Below are 20,000 nucleotides of genomic sequence, written 5' to 3' on the forward strand. Positions count from 1 at the left end.
ATATATATATATATATATATATATATATATATATATATATATATATATATATATATATATATATATATATATATATATATATATATATATATATATATATATATATGTATATATATATAAATTAGAATCAACTACAATTGTTAGAAAAAAGAGAGGTATTTGAAAAACAAATAAATAAAAGCAATGTTAATTTAAAAGATATTTTTCTTGTATTTCAATGTATTTAACAAAGAAAAATTTACTGATTAAATTTAGTTAAGTTTTCTTCATGAAATGAATATGTTTGATATAACGTAGTAGATAGGTTGTAAATTTTATTATTTTTTTTTTAGGTTAGTATTGCTTATATTAGGTATATGAATATACAGTTGAACTCATTTAATTCGAATTGTCAAGGGGTATCAAAATATGTTTGAATTACAAAAGTTTTCAAATTATGTGAGTTTCATCCTAAATTTTGCCCTGAAAAAAGCAAAAATGAAAAAAGGGACTAAAATGACGAAGCTTCTTTTATAGAAGCTTTTTATTGTTTTTTTTTTTTAGTTAAAAAATAGGTTTTATTACTATGAAAACAAGTATTAAATAAATGAAAGCTAATTAATCCAATGAAAAATGTGCTAAAAATGACCAACAGTGATTTTGGGACAAAGGGTTGACATATCTGAAACTAAAAGGAGATTTTTTTTTTATGAATTTGAATTTCTAAAGCAAAAGTTATTAAAATCTGAGATTTTTTTATTGATTTGATGCAAAGTTTTTACTTTGTTGTAAATATTGTAAAAACAAATATTGTATAAATAAATATTGTATAAATAATTCATTCTTTTTTTTTAATTTAAGTTAAAAAAAAACAAATCATGAAATTTATGAACACTGTGGACATTAATAATAAAATAAACATTTATCTTTCAAACAGGTTTCCATATTCCTTTAATTTCTTTTTAATTTGAAAATGATGTTGAAGAGTTAAAGCAATTTTTTACAATGTTCTTTCTGAACTTTTTCTACCAATACCGACAATTGAATTGGGGTTTCCAACAACCCTTTCACAATTAAATTGGGTTTTATATCAAAGTTTTTATTAGGTACTAATCTGGAAAAAAAACTCTGATACAACCCCTTCATTGTGGATAAGCAGCTTAAACTGCCCTATTTTTTTAAATTTTTTTTAATTTTATAATTACCACTATATGATATAACAATAATGAAATAATTTATAATGATAATTGTTTTTAACTAAAAAAAACTATTTGAAAAATAATTTTTTTCAGAGCATTCATAGTTTCATTAGCTGTTGAACAAACCATTCGAGTTTTTAAGATTCATAAGAAAAAAGAAAATGGAAACTCTGTAATGAATGTAACTCATGAGTATGATTTTCCCAAAGTTCATAAGACAGAAATAATAAATGCAGCAATATCTAGTAATGGCAAGTTTATCATGTCAGCTGGGAAAGATACACAAATAATAATCTGGAGCTTAAAAGGTAGACCTACTCAAATTTCAAATATACACAGGCCAGAGATTTGTTGACCTGTGATATTATTTGTATGAATAACTTAAATTTTAAGTAAACTTAAAATTTCAATTATAGGTGATGTTTATGAAAAAATAGATACACGGCTTGTTTACAACACCAATGCTGATATTTTACCATGTGGAAATCTTATAGCAGCATGTGGTGAGATTTTTTTGATATAAAAAAAATTTTTATATCAAAAATTTTTATAAAATTTTTTTTATTAATAAATGTTTTATTAATGTAATAACATAATAGTAATAAGAATTATGCACATCAAAATCACATCGAATTCACATTGAATTTTTGGAAACTTAAAAAAGAATAATTTAAATGGTTAACTTTACTTAATAATGATTATTAATTAATGCTACTTATTAATATAGTAACCTAATTAAATTTAAACAATTAAGTTATAACAACATTTTCCAGATGCTTTTACTTGAGTAGGTGGAAAAAAGGCGAATAATGTTTTATAAATTTTGAGCAATTATAGTAAAAAAATTGTTTGAGTAAAAGTAACCCATACAAATTTTTAAGATTTCATCCATCATAGTTTATTAAATCTGGTCTTATACTTCTGATCTGGTACTTTTGAATGGTCTGTTAGTAAATGGTCTAGTTTTGAATGTTCCATTATTAAAAACAAAAATTATTAAGCAGTTATTAGTTACTTAATTATTATTTTTAATCTTATTTCCGTCTGTGTATATGTATCATAAAGTTTATCTATTTATCATAAAGTTCATCTGTTAATCATAAAGTTCATTAATTTATCATAAAGTTCATCTATTCATCATAAAATTCATCTATTTATCATAAAGTTCATCTATTTATCATAAAATTCATCTATTATAAAGTTCATCTTTTTATCACAAAGTTCATCTATTTATCATAAAGTTCATCTATTTTGTGTTGTGAATTGTTAAAATTTTGTTTTTAATGTTTTGTAAATTCAAATGATTTTTACTATTTCTGTTGTTGTATACACTTTGCTTCAAATCCATTTAGAGTAAATTGTTGAGTTTCATATCCATTCAAAATAAGTTGTTGAATTTCATATCCATCCAGAGTAAATTGTTGCATTTTATAACCATTCAAAGTAAATTGTTGCATTTCATATCCATTCAGAGTAAATTGTTGAATTTCATATCCATTCAGAATAAGTTGTTGAATTTCATATCCAGTCAGAGTAAATTGTTGAATTTCATATCCAGTCAGAATAAATTGTTGAATTTCATATCTATTCAGAGTAAATTGTTGAGTTTCATATCCAGTCAGAATAAATTGTTGAATTTCATATCCATCCAGAGTAAATTGTTGCATTTCATATCCATTCAGAGTAAATTGTTGCATTTCATATCCATTCAGAGTTAGTTGTTGAAGTAGTTCTAAAATTGCAACTATTAATTATATTTACAAGATATTTACTCAATTTTTTCACAAAGCACAAGACTTTCCCAGCGATTGAGCAGAGATTAGACAATTTTAATTGATTTACGGCTTCCATGTTTTTGAAAAAATATTTTGTTTATTGCTTTTATTTAGTTTTTAGTGTTAATGAATCTTGTATATTATTTTAAAAAATCTATCAATTGTAGTAGATGTAATAAATTAATAAACTTGCTAAAATAAAATAAAAAATAAAATTAAATAGATGTATTGAACTAGTAAATACATACATAAAAAGTCTAATAAATTTCTTCTCATTTCCATTGTTTAAATGTTTATGAAATACAAGATTAGAAAGTTTGTTTTTTGTTACACAGTAAATGTTTTTGTGGTACATAAAGAAAATCCAGCAACTGGTGGAAATTGAAATTTTCATAAAATCAATGTTTGGTTCTATAATAAAAATATTATAAAAACATTAAACATTGCCAAAAGAAAAAGTTTCAAAAGAAAATGTGAATTTTGGAAAAATACAGATGATCATATTAACAAAACACAATATTCTGCTTTGTATACATGTAACATAAGTACATATATGTAAGTAATTCAATATATATGTATCTTTAACAACAACAAAAATTGTTCTTGGACCATGGAGAAGAGCCAGAGCAGCGATCTAATGCTGAAGTGAAGCATTCACTCCAGCATTACATCGCTGCAAACCATAAAAATTAGACTGCTCCAAAGCCCTAGTTGCAAAAATTAATAAAGATATTTGTTGCAATACAACTTTTTTTATTCTTGATTAAAAAAAATTATTTTTCACTCTTTAGGGTTCACTTCTGATGTTAAACTTTGGCAAATCGTTTTTGATAAAACTGGATCTTTTTCTCAGGTACAACAAGTTAGACTGTTGATATTTGTTAAAGAAGCATAAATTTCATTAAAGCATAAATTTCATTAAAATGCTTTAATGAAATTTATTTGACTTCTTAAAGGGCTTTTCATGTGTCAAAGTTTTTTCTTTTTGTAAATTTTTTACAAAAATACCAAAACAATTTATTTATTGAGATATGTACAATAAACATCTGTTGTTTTGGCATTTTACTTCCGATTGAGAGGTAAATATTAACTTCATGAATCTGCGTAGTTTTTTCCATTGTAAAAACATCTAGTTTGAATAATCAATATACTTACTGCAGAGTTTTTCAAAAGGTTTACATAATTTTCCATTTTTATAAAAAAATGTTTGCACTACATTAGGCATTTTAAATCAAACTGGAATCTAAAAATTGTAGTTAAACAAAGAATACTGCTTTTCTACTTTGTTTTATTTATATTTCCATTAAAATATTTTGTTTTCATTTACTATGAAATCAAATTTATTGGCACTATTTTTTTTTTAATTCAAAAAATTAAAATAGTATTTTCTATTTTAAGATTTTATTAGGAGAACTTGTTTTTAAAAAATATCAGTATGGTTTTTAAATTTAAACATCTTATATTTATTGCACTAATATTAGTTTTGTTTTTAAAATAAAATAAGTATAATTTTTAAATCTTTACTTATTGATCATTTTGTTTCTATTTTGATGATTAAACATTTGATAAATGGTTATATATAAAGACATTGTTCTACAATTAAATTAATTGTAGAATTGTTCTTGTTTTACGAACATTAGTTTTTATAATAAGATTTAATCAATAACTTTTATTTTTTGAAAAATAGTTTTTTTGTGGTTTCAATGATATTTTCCCTGAATTATGAAAAGAAAACAATTTCCCCTTAAACAATTTTGTTTGTTTTATGGAGAAAATTAAGCATTATTTTGAAATTAGGATAATATAAAACAAGAAAGTTTAAAAAAAATTAATGCATTTAAACAAGACGCATAGTTAATAAACTTTTTTGTTGGAATGTCCAATTAGTGGTCATGCTTGTTGTGGCAATAATTTTTTAATAAACTACTCATCTGACTCAAACAAGATTCTGTTAAGTCTACTTCTTTAAATAAGATATAATGTAAGATTGTAAATGTCATTACTGCATGGTAGTCATGTTCCACAGCCTGCAAAATTTGAAAGATTTCAGGTTATAAAAGTTTTACTTTTGATTTTCTACATTCTGTTAGGAAAGAGCTAATTGGTTATAAAAGCATTTCTTTTAGTAACTGTTCTGTTTAAATTTAAGAAAAGTTTAATATGTTTCTAAATTAATATTATTATGATACAGTAACACAAATACCGGTAACGCAAATACCGATAACACAAACCTCCAAGGAACCAAAGAAAACGAATGTTTTAAGTGAAGTAAAACAGTTTTTTCCATTATTAGAAACATTATTAGAACCATTATTAGAAACATTATTAGAACCATCATTAGAAATTTTTTTTTTTTTTTTCTTATGTTATTTGTGTTGAATATTTAAAAACCAGTCCTGTTTAATAAAAAATACTTTCAAAAAAAATAACTTTAAAGACGTATGATACATATTTTTATGGGTGTTTGGGGGCAAATAGTTGATTTTCAGGTTTATTTTTAAGTTTGAAGAGATCATAACCACACAGGTGGTCATTTAGGGGTTTTCAAGGCAAGGGCGAATCCAACATTTCTGATGTTTTTTAACTAACTTTTCATCAGAATCTAATATTTCTGATGTTTTTTAACTAACAGACATAGAGCTAACTCAAAGCATTTATATATTTATACTATTTTCAAATAAGGATGCTTTCCGAAAATTTGCAATGATTGGAGCCTGGGAATGAAAAAGCTTTGAAACTCTAACCCCTCTGCCACAAAATGAGAACAACTATTCTCAACTAGATTTATATTCATCAAGTAATTTTAATTTTTTTTTTCTTTAGGCATTTGAAAATTATTAAGTGTAAACCACCCTCAATTTGTGGGGTGTTGCTTTTTTGTTACCAAGCTTCATTCATTGCATATAAGTTCAGAGTTAGCTCTATGTCTAGAAGTTATCTCATACACCTAACAATGTGGACTTGCCCCTGGGTCAAGGGTCAGGGTGGACAGTGGTCTTTAAATATCTGGAAAAGTCCTGGAGTTTAATAAGTCCTGGAAAATTCCTGGAACCCCTTTTAGCAATAATTCCTGGAAATCCTGGAAATTTTTATCTGAAATCGTTAAATATTTCAGATATCAATATTTTATTATCATGGTTTTATCTTTTACAGAGTTATTATTAATTTTGCTGAAATTTATACTGAATTTGATAATTATGTATTTTCTGTAATGCAAAAACTTTTTACTAGTGTAATGTTACTATCAGTATTATTAACACTTACTAATTATTTTTCATTTTCATATTTTTTTAAAATCAACATATTTTGTTTTTTTTTCTGGTTGAGAAAAGATCAACATATCCTTGAAAAACCCAAAGTTTTTGAATGACCCAATTGTTTTTTACTTAGATGTGACATGTATGTATAATAAATGTACATATGTTGACTGACAAATAGGAAATTGTGTAAACAAAAGTACATAGTTAAGTTCAAGGTTAGTAAGTAGCTGGGGCACCGGCCTTGGCTAAAATTGGACTTTTAACAAACCCGGCCTCCAGCAAAATAATAAGAATTGGCTAGAGTTGTTAGCTGAAGTTCATAATACTTTATATATTATAAATTTATGCATCCATTTACTATTAGTCAAATACTGGCATATAAATATATATATATATAAATATATATATATATATATATATATATATAATATATATATATATATATATATATATATATATATATATATATATATATATATATATATATATATATATATATATATATATATATACAGCGGTTGTTTCAAAGCGTTAAGTTGCTGGCAATTTACGTATCAACTACGTATGCCTAGAGTGATTTACATGAAGCAACTTTGATATTTTTTTAACTTTTAAATTGCTCTATTAGGCGGTAAGATAAAAGAAGTAATTAATTTTACAAAAAACCACTTTTACGATTATGTAAAAAAGTTTGAATGACAGTTATGCTGGATATATGCACCATTTACTAATGAAAAAACTCAAGTTTAATTAAGCTTTTTTTTATCAAAATATATAGTATACTATATATTTTGATAAATAATGACAAATTTTATAAAAAATCATCAATAAAATTGTTTTTTGTTATTAGTAACAAAAAACAAGTTTATTCATTTTTTGCTTTGTATACAAAGTTACTAAATGAAACGATTAATTTTTTTATGTATCATTTTTTTATTTAGCAAGCCCAAGTATATTTATTTATACAAGTTTTTATAGCAATAAAAAAAAATTCTTTAAACCTCTATTGAACAGTAAAAACAAGTGAATAACAAAAAACAAAAAAGTTATATTTTAAATTATCGCTGTTTATGTTATTTTTATTTTTATTTTGTTTTATGGTAATGATCGATTGTTTTGCTTGAAAAGCGCAAATATTGAACACAAACATGCTTGAAGCAAACCAATACAAAATATATAATAAAAATAAGGTCTTGCAATGTCATACTTTATATAAAATATTTATTTATTTTTAACAGCAGCTTTACATAATTAACAGTTAATGCGCTATTCAAAAAGTGAACAGAAAAATCCTTAAAGTTAAAAAAAAAAAATTAATTAAAAAGTTATTTAAATTATTCTTTTAGTTTTTAATATGTAAAAGGTATGTGTAATATTCAGACTTTTTAATAAAGTTAGCACACAAAACGATCGTTACCCGTTTAATTTTTTAGTAGAAGATATATTTACTATTAAAGTTTTGTATTACCTCAAATATTATTAAATTTTTGGAAAATGTATTTTTTTTATTTTTTATTTTTGGAAAGAAAGGATGCAGACAATTAACTGTTATTCGCAACATTTAATTGACACTCTGTAGATGATGACGATGACTTTTACGAACGAGACAATAAAATTGTTAAGAAAACTTAAATTTAGATAAATCAAGAATAGAGTATAATTTCCACTTAACACTTTTAAGCCGTCAATTTTCTAATGAAGGCACACATTGCAGACTCCATGAAATTTATAACAAGGCACATTTTAATGACAGTTGTTATTCTTCACTAATGACTATTTATATTTCTATATAAATTAAGACAAATTAGGATATATAAAAAGTTTACTTTTCCTATTCTTTACCAAATTTTTAAAAATAAAATATGGATAGTACTTTGAAAAGCAAGAGAGTTACTTTGAAGACTTTTAATAGATGTGAGTTTGTCAAGGATTTTCAAATTGAAACCATTACAGAAAAAGAAACTACTTATGTAGTTAAAATCATATGTAAATTCATATGTAAATTCATAAAATCATATGTGTGCTCTTCATCGAAGTACTATTTTATTAAGAACTAATGGAGCAGTAAGAGCAGCTGCCTTACGATTTATAAATGGTACGAGTAGTGTTAAAAAAGATAGCACTAGTAGACATATATCAAGTAGGACTCACCAATATACTATACAATTGGAAAATGAAGATTTTGACAATAATAAAGAAGGAGCAAAAAATGTAAGGGTTTAATTTAAATTGTTGATGTTTTATTTTAATAACTTCTTCTATTTTCAAGCCATTTCAATTTAAAAGCAAATAAGTTAATAGCAGACCGCCGAGAGCGGTCACGCTCTGGGACAGCAACCCTGATTGGCGCCCTTATTTATTAAAATTTTTCTATATTATAGATGAAGGACCTTTTTTTTTTTTAAGGTACCTTCTTTTCATTTAGCGCCCCTTAAAAAATTGTAAAAGTTAAAAGTAATTTAATTTTTACAATTTTTTTAAAATAATGTTTGTCGTAACTTAGTGAATATGAATCCATAAAAAAAGATATTGTTTATTTGCGACCTTCTGATACAATTTGTTTGTTTAATTTTTTTATTTGCTTCTGAACTTTATTTTTGATTATTAACTGTTATTTCTTTTTTTTTAAATAATACTTTAATTTTAAAATATTTCACACACTCGTAAATTATGCGCAATTCCTATAGTCTTTGTAGATGGTACTTTTCATCGCTTAGTAACACATTACTAATTGACAAAAATGACATAAAAAAAATGTTTTTAATTTATTTCAAATTGTTTTATTTTATTGAAAATTTGTGTGTAAATAACTTTTTAAATAATAAAATGCCAGCAAAATATTTTTTCGAAAAATTTTTTTTATTTTTAACAATAACAATTGCATAATGTAACCTTTCTAAGGGCAGAAGAAGTCATTTTTTTAAGACCCGAATTTAATTGAAAGACAAATTTATGCTATTTTAACGAATATTCACCGCTCCTTAGACCAAACTTATAAGATGGAATTGAATTTTCTATCAAACTAGATGTACTGGTTCTATATAAAATGTTAAATGCTATTTTTTATTTTTTTTTCTCATTATTTAATTCTTACAAATTAAATAAACGTTACAACTATTTTTATATTTCAGGGTGTGGATATTAAAAAATACTTCTTTATGCCAGAAATAAAAATGTTTAAAAGTTACGTTACCAAACTTGGCAATTTTTCCAATATATAGAAATGAAAAGATTCGAAATTCGAAATTTATATGTTCAAGTAACTTACTAACGTAACTTAAAAAATAGTTTTTTACTTTTAGTAACTTACTAAAACTATTTGATTATAAATTGTTCCAGCTGTTATATATTGAAGTAATTAGAAATGTTATTTTTTTTTATTGAAGTAATTTAGCATTTAAGTTTTGCTGTTAAGCAAATTTGGCGCTGTTATTAACTTATATTTTTTTCAAAAGCATAACAGGTAATCATATTCATTATTGTTAATGATGGAGTAAGCACTTAAAAAATATTTTAAGTGAAATAGAAATGAGCATTTTATCAATAAAAAAAGATTCGCTTCCCGCTAATTTTTTTGTACCATGAAAAAATGTCTTCGCAAGCAAAAAAATAAAATAAATTGATAATATTTGGTAATCAAATTGATAGAGGTTGAACTCTGTTTAAAAATCATTATTATATACTACTGTGATCAAAAAGTAAGGTGAATTTTTTTATAAAATGAAAAATCTTTATTTATTCTTCCAAATCTGTATCGTCCCCCTCAAAATAATCCCCCCCGGCCCCAATGCACTTTGGCCAACGTTTTTTCCAGTCTTCGAAGCATGCCGAAAAGTCCTCGGTAGGGATAGCCTTCAATGCGCGTGCCGATTCATGTTGGATCTCTTCAATGGACTCAAAACGATTTCCCCGGAGTGGTCTCTTGAGCTTTGGGAACAGCCAGAAGTCACACGGTGCTAAGTCGGGCGAATAGGGTGGTTGTGGAGCAACATGGGTAGAGTTTTTGGCGAAAAACTCACGAAGAACCAGTGCTGTGTGCGAAGGCGCATTATCGTGGTGCAAAATCCAAGAGTTATTGGCCCATAATTCCGGTCTCTTTTTGCGAATAGCTTCACGCAAACGTCGCATAACGCTTAAATAATATTCCTTGTTGACAGTTTGGCCAGTTGGAAGGAATTCGTAGTGCACGACACCACAATAATCAAAGAAAACAGTCAACATGACCTTGATTTTTGAGCGACTTTGACGTGGTTGCTTCGGTCTCGGCTCGCCTTTTTCACGGTATTCACTCGGTTGGTCGGTTGTTTCAGGGTCGTATGCGTAGACCCAAGTCTCATCGCCAGTAATAATTTGTTTGTAGATGTCTTGATAGTCAGAAGGCATTGCTTCACACGTTTTAACGCAACGCTCTTTTTCAAAGAAATTGAGAAATCTCGGCACCAAACGTGATTTGAGTCTTCTGAGGCCCAAATGATCCTTCAAAATCGCTTGCACTGACCCAAATGATATTCCAACCATGTCAACAAGGTCTCGAATGGTTAATCGACGATTTGAGAGCACCAATTCTTTGATTTTGTTGATGTGGCGATCATCAATCAAAGTCGATGGTCGTCCGGAGCGTTCCAAGTCATCAACACGTTCTCGGCCTTCTTTGAAGTCTTTGTACCACTTGTAAACATTTTTTTGAGACATAGTCTCTTCACCGAAGGCCTTTTGCAACATTCGATACGTTTCAGCAGCAGAAATATCATTCCGCAAACAAAATTTAATAGCACTTCTTTGCTCAACAAAATTAGACATCGTGAAAATCGCCGAATGCACTTTTGGTACTTCAGAAACAAGCGTAAACAAAAAAAAATAATTATGAGTTTGACATGTAATTTGGCGCAAATGTTAATGACATTCCTACCAACTTAAAAATAAAAAAGATTGGACGATTCGAATAAGGCGGGAAGTTTAAATTAAAAATTCACCTTACTTTTTGATCACAGTAGTATATTAACAGATTGATTTTCAGGTGCCATCCTACAATGTCTCATTCACATTTTTCTGTTCTGGTAAGATTTAAAACTTTTCTTACATATGAGTGAAATACCATTTTCGCTATTATAACATTTTATTTAACTGTTAGGGTAGAATAGGGTATTATGAGCACCTTAACCCAAAATTGGAATTTTTTCTAAATTAATTATGCTTAATCCAAAATTTTTTAAATTAACAATTTTTAGGGGTCACTACTTATGATCTATTTAGATATTCGGACACCCGAAATTTTTTTCTTAAAAACACAGAGGTTTTAAAAAAGTAGCCTATATGCTCATATTACCCAGACCACTTGGTAATATGAGCACCTTAAATTAAGTTTAAAAAATAATATTTATTAAGTATAAAAAATAACAACATAACAATTTGAACTAATTTGTGGAATATAATGAATCATTATTAACAAAATTTATTATATAAATCATTAAAAAATCAAATTTTAAGCCTTTTTTTATTGAAACAAAACTACTTTGTTTTATGTAACAACAACAAAAAAAAACAATAAGATTGTTATTTTTTCAATTTTATTAACTCAAACCTTGAAAATGATAAAATTACAAATTTTTTTAACTTTAAGATATTTTGTATTGTTAAAATTATATTTTTTAAATATTCAAAAAGCAATCAAAACCACTGCAATTTTAGGACTTTAAACTAGGTAATTTTAATTAAAAACACTAGGTAATATGAGCACGTTTGTATTACACAAAAATGTTTTTTTTTTAATAAGTTCAAAACTAAATGTTTAATATAAAACTAAATGTTTAATAATGAATGATGATATTTTGCGTAATGCGTAATGATAATATTTGAACAAAAAATTTAATTTTAAATTAGATTTTAATTAGACGAGAGCTGCTATTTACTACATATAATTTTATGCAAATTATACTGGTTCTTGTTATAACCATATTGTTGTCACAGTTCCATATAAAGTTGATTCAAAAGTTATAAAGCAACTTTAGCTTCACTACTTACATCTTAGAAGTTTTTGGGTATGCTCATAATAACCAAGGTGCTCATGTTACCCTAATTTGTTTAATTTTTCTACCTGTATATGCTTACAAGTTCTATTTTTTAATGGATGCTTTTAACATTTTTATTTAAGGTGAAGTGTACAAAATTAACTGGCGCAAGCTTAATTAAACGAAATGAGAATAGTCATACTGGAAGAGAAATGATTAAATGTTGTGTTGACTCCGTATGTGAAAAGTGTGATGAAAACCTTAAACGGTGCAACTTTTTTGCTATTCTTAGTGATGGTAGTCAAGCAAGAAAAATGGACAAAGAAAAAGAACTGGTTTTAGTTCGAATGGAAAGAAACAGTATACCAATCTACATAGTCACAGAGCTGCTGGACATGTCACTCTTTGGTGGCATTGACTCAAACTCAGTAACTAATGGTATAAACAGCATATTTGAATCAGATGCATCATTATTTAAAATAAGATCTGAACATTATACTAACAAAGTTATATGTGCAACTGCAGATGGTGCAAGTGTTATTTTGGTGTACATAACAGTGTACTGACACAATTGCAGCAGAGTCGCCCGTGGTTGATTAAAATCCATTGCATTAATCATAGGGTTGAATTGGCAGTAAAAGAAGCATTTAAAGAAATCCCTGATTTTACAAAAATTGACGACTTTTATATTGCTAACTACTATCTATTAAGGAACTCTGGTAAATTAAAAGCGGAAGTTGAAGCAGCCTCAAAATGCCTTGATATAACACACTACAATTTACCAAAAATTACAGGAACAAGGTTTGTTGGACATAGGAGGAAAGGAGTTTGTAGTCTGTTGTCCAAAATTATGCAAGCAAGCAGACAAATATTCAAACTGTTGCGAAAGTATAGGGGTTATTAAAATCATTCAGGTGCCATTCTTTCCTTTGCAAAGTTGGTTTGTACCTAGACAGCTTAGATGTTCCAGTCACAAAAATATTTGAAACTAATGAGTTATTGGCTTATTAAATTCCAACAGTTATAAATCAAACTCTATTGAAGATAGAAGATAAAATTCAAGCAATAGGAAAAGTTAATGAATTTATTGAGAGTTTTATAAACCGTTACATGGTCACTGATAAAAATGATGTAGAAGGTTCATTTACTAAGGCTGGCGATAAACGAAGGCACGTTAAAAATTGTATGTATGTCAACGTAGTATTAGAAATGAATAGTTTTGTTTATGATGAATCAATTATGGAAGTTCGTCAAATTAAAAAAACGATTTTTTTAAAACTGTCTTTGTAGATTTTTTCAAAACTGTCAAGTAGATTTCAAGACTACTCAAGAGAATTTATACTTTTTAGAAGTATAAAATTTATTGATCCAATAATTTGTATATATGAAGACATGGAATCAGGAGTGCCGGAAATCAACCTTTTTAGCAATTATTTTAAAACGCCATTAAAAAACGTTGATTTTCAAAGAGACGCCGCATTAAGAGAATGGAAAAAAGTAAAGTGGCTAGTTAAAACTGAATTTGACTCACCCGGTGCGCAGTTTGTGGAACATTATTTTTAAAAGTATTATATTCAATTTAAAAATTTATGTTGCCTTGTTTCATTAATTATGAGTATATCTGGATCGAATTCACATGTTGAAAGGACATTTGACACTGTCACAAATATTTTATCAGATAAAAGACTCTCTTTGAGTCATGAAGCACTTGCTGATTGTGTTGTAATTCTTTAAAACCATAGTCTTTTGTTGGTTGAAGATTATAACGAAATTAAGCGTAGAAAATGTCTAACTACTACATCTGATCAAGAAGTTCAGAAAAGTTTAGTAGGCTTTGATCAAATAATTGAAACAAGCGATACAGATAACACAGATAGTGATATTGATAGTGAAGATGATATTTTAACAGACACTCTTCGTGAAATAATTAACTGATAGAAAGTTTATATAGATAATAAAATTAAAGTTTATGCTTGAGTAGAACTTAACTGTCAATTTTATTTTAAAATATTAATAAATATTGTTCAATATTTTAATTTTAAATTTTTCTTGAAAAAATAAAGAGCTCATTTTTATCGCAATATTTTTTGCCATTTTGCCCTATACTATTTTTTTTTTCTTTTACTAAAAATTGTAGACGAATTCTAAAGCTGCATCAAAAATTTGCAGAATACACACATTTTTAGCGTACAAAACTTGCTGTTAACAAATACAAATCACTGGTAAAGTAGATAAATGAAATGTTAATTTAAAAAATTTAAAGTAAATAAACATTCCAATATAACATTTCTTTATTGTGTTTTGTTAATTGAGTTATTTTTTTTATGGTCGCGTTTTGCAGAAATTTATTATTTTGCGGTAGTTTTGATGTCCTTAAAAAATAAAATGATAAAAACTCACATTAAGCTAATGCATTAAGCATTCATTATTTAAAACAATGCCTGATATATATATATATATATATATATATATATATATTATATATATATATATATATATAATATATATATATATATATAGAGAGAGAGAGAGAGGGAGAGAGAGAGGGAGGGAGAGAAGAGAGAGAGAGAGAAGAGAGAGAGAGAGAGAGAGAGAGAGAGAGAGAGAGAGAGAGAGAGAGAGAGAGAGAGAGAGAGAGAGAGAGAGAGAGAGAAAGAGAGAGAGAGAGAGAGAGAGAGAGAGTAAACTAATTCACTTCCAACAAGGTTGCAAGCAGCCACTAATAAGTTATGAGTTACTAGAAAACAAAGGTTAGGTTTAAAGAGCATGAAAACGGTTTACAGAAGACTTAAAAAGTTGTGGGTTGTATGAGTCAGGAAAACATGAAAATGGGTGAAAGTTTTGAGGTTTTGTTGATGTGCCAAAAAAAATAGATAAATGAAAAATTTTATAGCATGAAGGGACATGAGCCAAGCATAAACAAGTTTTGGTTGATTGAACTAAAAAACTTGTTTGAGCAGCAACTATGATAGTATTTGTAGAAAAAGAAAGAGATCAACTTTTAAGATCAACTTTTGAGCTGCTTTTCCAACATTATGATGTTGGAAGAGCTGCTCAAGCTTGGCAGATAAAGGAAGTCCAACTACATTTAAAATGTGCATTTGTCTGAAAATGAGAAGGTTGTTATTTATTAATATAGGAATGTCAACAGTATTGCGATTTTTGGATTTTCAAAAATTAGAAACACCTATTTATAGCAAGAATCAAAGAGAGCTGAACATTTTTGTAAAACTATGACAAGAATGTTGTCTGGACCACAAGCCATAGATGAGTTTAGCTGATTTTTGACTTTAGAATCCCATTTGAAGCCGGATTGATTTGGATGTCTATTAATGGGTTGAACTGTTTTACTGGAATGACAGGAAGAGTATAGCCATTAGATTGAAGAGTTAAATTGTAAGAAAAATTCTTTGCAAATAATTTAGTCTTATTCTGAGGAGAAGTAATAAAATCAGACCCATGAATTAGAGATGGAATGTTAGACTTTAGTTAATCATACTGTTGAAGATTTTCCAAAAGTCTCTGGAACCTAACATCTGAGATAAGACACAAGTTTTAGTAAACTGAAAACAATGGAGCTTAGCATCAGAAAGGACCTCTTTACATTGAATTTGTGCAATAACAAAAAGATATTTGTTCTTAAGAGAGATTTTCTTGTAAAAAAGATTAAAAAAATGATTATGGTAATAATGATGATGATGATAATTAAAGATGTCACAAATAGTGATTTTGCAGAATACCAGATATTTGGCTAGGTGCACGGCTAAAGAACCCAATAATGGGCTGCCAAATATTCAGTCACACTTAGTTATTTTGTTATTATACTTAGTGAATAGGGTAGATTAGAGTATTATGAGCAACTTAAGCAAAGGTTCGAATAATTTTAAAAATAATTATGCTGGATCCAAAATTTGTTGAGAATAAACAATTTTTAGGAATCACTGCCCATGATCCACATAGATATTTGGGCACCATAATTTTTTTTTGAAAACACAAAGGTTTTAAAAAAATAGCAAAATTGCTCATATTAGCCAGACTACTTGGTAATATGAACACTTTAAATTTGCTAAAAAAAAAAATAACATTAATTAAGTAAAAAAATACCAACCTGATAATTAGAACTAATTTGTGGAATATAATGATTAGTTATTAACTAAACTTATCGTTAAAAAGATCAAAGCCATTTTTTATTGAATAAATAATACTACATTGTTTTACAGAAGAAAAAAAACAAAAAAAAATCAGTTTGTTATTTTTTCAATTTTAATAACTCAAACCTTAAAACGATAAAATTACAATTTTTTCAAATTTAAATTACAAAAAGATATTTAGTATTGTTAAAATATTAAAAATTTTTACTATATTTTGTTTTTATCAATTGATACCACTGCAATTTTAAGACTTTTATATATTTATAAAAACACTGGGTAATTTGAGCATGCTTATATCACACAATAATGGCATATTTAAATAAAGTCAAAACTTAAATTGAACAGATTTATAGCTAACTTTTTCTTTATAAAAATTAAATTTCATTATTTTAGTATTAAAGTTTGGTGTTTTACTTCACTGCTTACACCTTAAAAATCTTTTAGTATCCTCATATTACTAGGTGCTCATATCACCCTTATTACCCATTGGTAATCTGTGAATATAATTACCCTAATCTACCCAAACAGTCTACATCAAATAGTTTTGAATATTTACATTTCCTATTAAAACTATTTATTTCTATTTTTAATGTATTGCAACCATTGCAGTGGAAATTTCCTTGGCAAATTTTGGAATGAAAATTAAAACTGAAAAAATGTGTAAAAGTATCTAACTCTTAAAACCATTCAAAAATATTACAAAAATAGCTGAGGTCTTACATTTCTGAGGTAATTTCAGAAGTTGCTAAAGATAGATATAGCACAAAGAACTTTATTTATTTAAAATGATATCTTTACAAAAACCTGAACTTAAAACATGTTTTAACTTAATGAGAATGTCAATTATTTGGTTGCCCTTTTTTATTGATGCACGTTCCAAAACTAACTAGTTTTTAGAAACAAAGAAAGCATAACTAACAAATAGGAAATTAAAACAGAAAAAAACAAAAAAAAAATTAATAATTTAAATAATTTGTGTAATGTTTTAATTTTTTATTTATTTAGAGTGGTTGTTATTTTTAGCAACGAAATTGAAAAAAAAAAAAAAAAAGCAAAAAAAAAAAAAACTGCTTCAAGTTGACATTAAAATAAATGATATTCCTACAATTTCCATATAATTTTATTGCGGTATATGCGGTAGTGTTGTAGAGTTCAATTCCTACCATGTCCCTGGTAGTACCGCCACAACTTGTTTCTCTGCTTAGTGGTCTTGTTCGTAAAGAGGGTTATAACCACAAGTAGCCTCCTCATCTGTAGTGGCCTTCTTGGCCTTGGGGAGATGAATTATTAAAAAAATAAAAAAATTGTTTTTTTTAAAGGGGAAAGTAAAAATATAAGTTGCTACCTGTTTGTAAAGTATGTTTGTGTTTTAATGTGACAAATATATGAGCCCCTCAGATGCATAGTGGTATAAGTCACTCATATCTAGTTTTGAGATACAGAGGCATTTAGTAGACATCATATCATAAATCATCAAACTGTTTTAGAGGAAGTAAATAAAAATAGCATCGTTATCGATATCATTAGACCTATACCACTCTGCCATGTAATAGAATAAACAAAATGCTAACCATTGGTGGCAATAACTCAAAATATTGAAAAAAGTGACTTATACCACTATGCATCTCATGGGCTCATATATTGTCCCTACATGAATACATCTATGTAATGCATGTGTATATTTTTATTCATACACAGATAGTCCATTTGAATCCCACCACTTCCCAAATTTTTTTTGTTTTTCTATCCGCCCTCTTCCTTTTGGTCTACTATGTTATTGGTAAAATATACATAAACAATTATTAAAATTGTTTTTGTATACTTCACCAATAACATAGTAGACCAAAAGGGAGATGGCAGATCAAAGTGCACAAATGCAAATGTTAAAAAGTAACTGGTATCCAAAATGACAAAGCACTAAAAGATTGGGGATAAAAAACCTACAGAAATAAAAAAGTAATATGAAACAATTAAAGCTATGTAAAAAATATGTAGACGGCATAGCCTAATCAAAGCTTAAAAAATATGTATATGTGTGCATACCTTACTTTTAAAATACACTGAGAGGCTTTAATGGTATAAGAAATCTAAATGTGTAGAAATGTGTATCATCCAAAAGCATACAACAGAAAGATTTTTTATATACAAAAAAGTAAAGATAAATCAGTTACAAAGCAAATATGAACAGCGGTGTTTAAAAGAAAAACAATAAAAAAATGGATAATTGTGGGATTCAAAAGTCATTCTGTGTGTGAAGTAAACGCTTTATCCAAATAAGCTAAACGTGCGTGTATACTAAAAAAAGTACATGAAAATATTCGCATGCATTACATTGATGTATTCATATAGGGACAATATACACTTGTTACATTAAAATTATACAAATATACTTTACAAATAGATAGCAATTCATATTTTCATTTTCTCTTTGAAAAAAAAACAATTAGAAAATAGGAAAATCATTCTTTTTAATTTTGTCTTAAAACTGTTTGTTTTTTTTTGCTTTGCCTTATCTAATTTTGTTGCTGAAAATAACAACCACCCTAAAAAAATAAAAAGCAAAACAGTGCAAAAGATATTTAAGTTATTAATTTTTATAAGTTTTTTCAATTTCAATTTATTTTTATTTCCTGTTTTGTTAGTTTTGCTTTCTTTTCTTTTAAAACCTAGTTTTTTCCACAACACTTAGTATAATAAAACTTGCAAATGGCCGTGACTAAGTTGTCTAAAATAAAATGCTCATGCATGGACATACAAGAAAAAAAACTGCACGTGTCTCTTTGGAAGGCTTGCAAATGTGGAAAAGAAAATTGCAAATACAGTTGGTTTTTGTATGAAACTTTTGCTTATATTGGACAGCTATAATAAAAATAGTTTTTTATTATATGTTTCTATGCATTTTTTGTTGTTACAATCTAGTATTCAGTTGAATAGTTTGCAATATTTGGTCAAATACTGAATAGTAAAAAAGTAGCCAAATAAGCCTAATACTAAATAGTCACCGAATGTTCATGTATATTCATTTCTATTATATATTTTTACATATGCATTTTCATGTATAAATATACCTACATTATATAAAAATATGACACAAATTTTGAATAAAAAAGATATACTATTGAATTTATCAATGCAGTCAATGCCCTGGCTCTAACCTAGCTTTTATATCAAATCTGGCCCCGGTTGTGGCCTTTATCAACCTTGGTCTTTTACTAGTCAGGGTTTGGGTTAGGGCCAGTGGTTTCTCAGACACTAATGGTTTTTGCTTCAAACAGTTTTGCTTTGTAGTGTTAATAAAAGCCAATCAATTTCAATATAACTTAGTAAAGAAATCATAAGCGAGTATGAAAAAGATGGAGAATATCACTGTTTTTAGTATATTTTTTTAAACATTAAATCAGAGTACTTTCCTCAATTTTTCAAGTCTATGTTTTTATTTAATTCTTAATCAGCATAAAATTCTCTATCAAAATCAATCAAATGACAGTGAAAGGTGAAATGAAACTGTACAGAAAATAATGAGATTTATGATACGAGGAGAAATGAGAGCTATGGAAAAAATATTCACCAAAAATTAATGGTTGTAAAATAAAAGTTTAACATAATATATTGACATATACCTAAAATA

General features: G+C 26.9%; 1 protein-coding gene across 1 annotated transcript in view; it reads left to right on the forward strand.

Moving 5' to 3' along the window:
- Positions 1–20,000, forward strand: part of LOC100202247 (transducin beta-like protein 2) — a 109,653-nt gene that overhangs the window by 42,212 nt on the left and 47,441 nt on the right. Inside the window, exons 4-6 of the mRNA XM_065807545.1 lie at positions 1,272–1,486; positions 1,595–1,681; positions 3,745–3,806. Coding sequence (XP_065663617.1) covers positions 1,272–1,486; positions 1,595–1,681; positions 3,745–3,806 — 364 coding nt within the window. The remainder of the gene's footprint in view (positions 1–1,271; positions 1,487–1,594; positions 1,682–3,744; positions 3,807–20,000) is intronic.

Source organism: Hydra vulgaris, chromosome 10 (genome assembly GCF_038396675.1).
Source record: "Hydra vulgaris chromosome 10, alternate assembly HydraT2T_AEP".
Classification (NCBI taxonomy): domain Eukaryota; kingdom Metazoa; phylum Cnidaria; class Hydrozoa; order Anthoathecata; family Hydridae; genus Hydra; species Hydra vulgaris.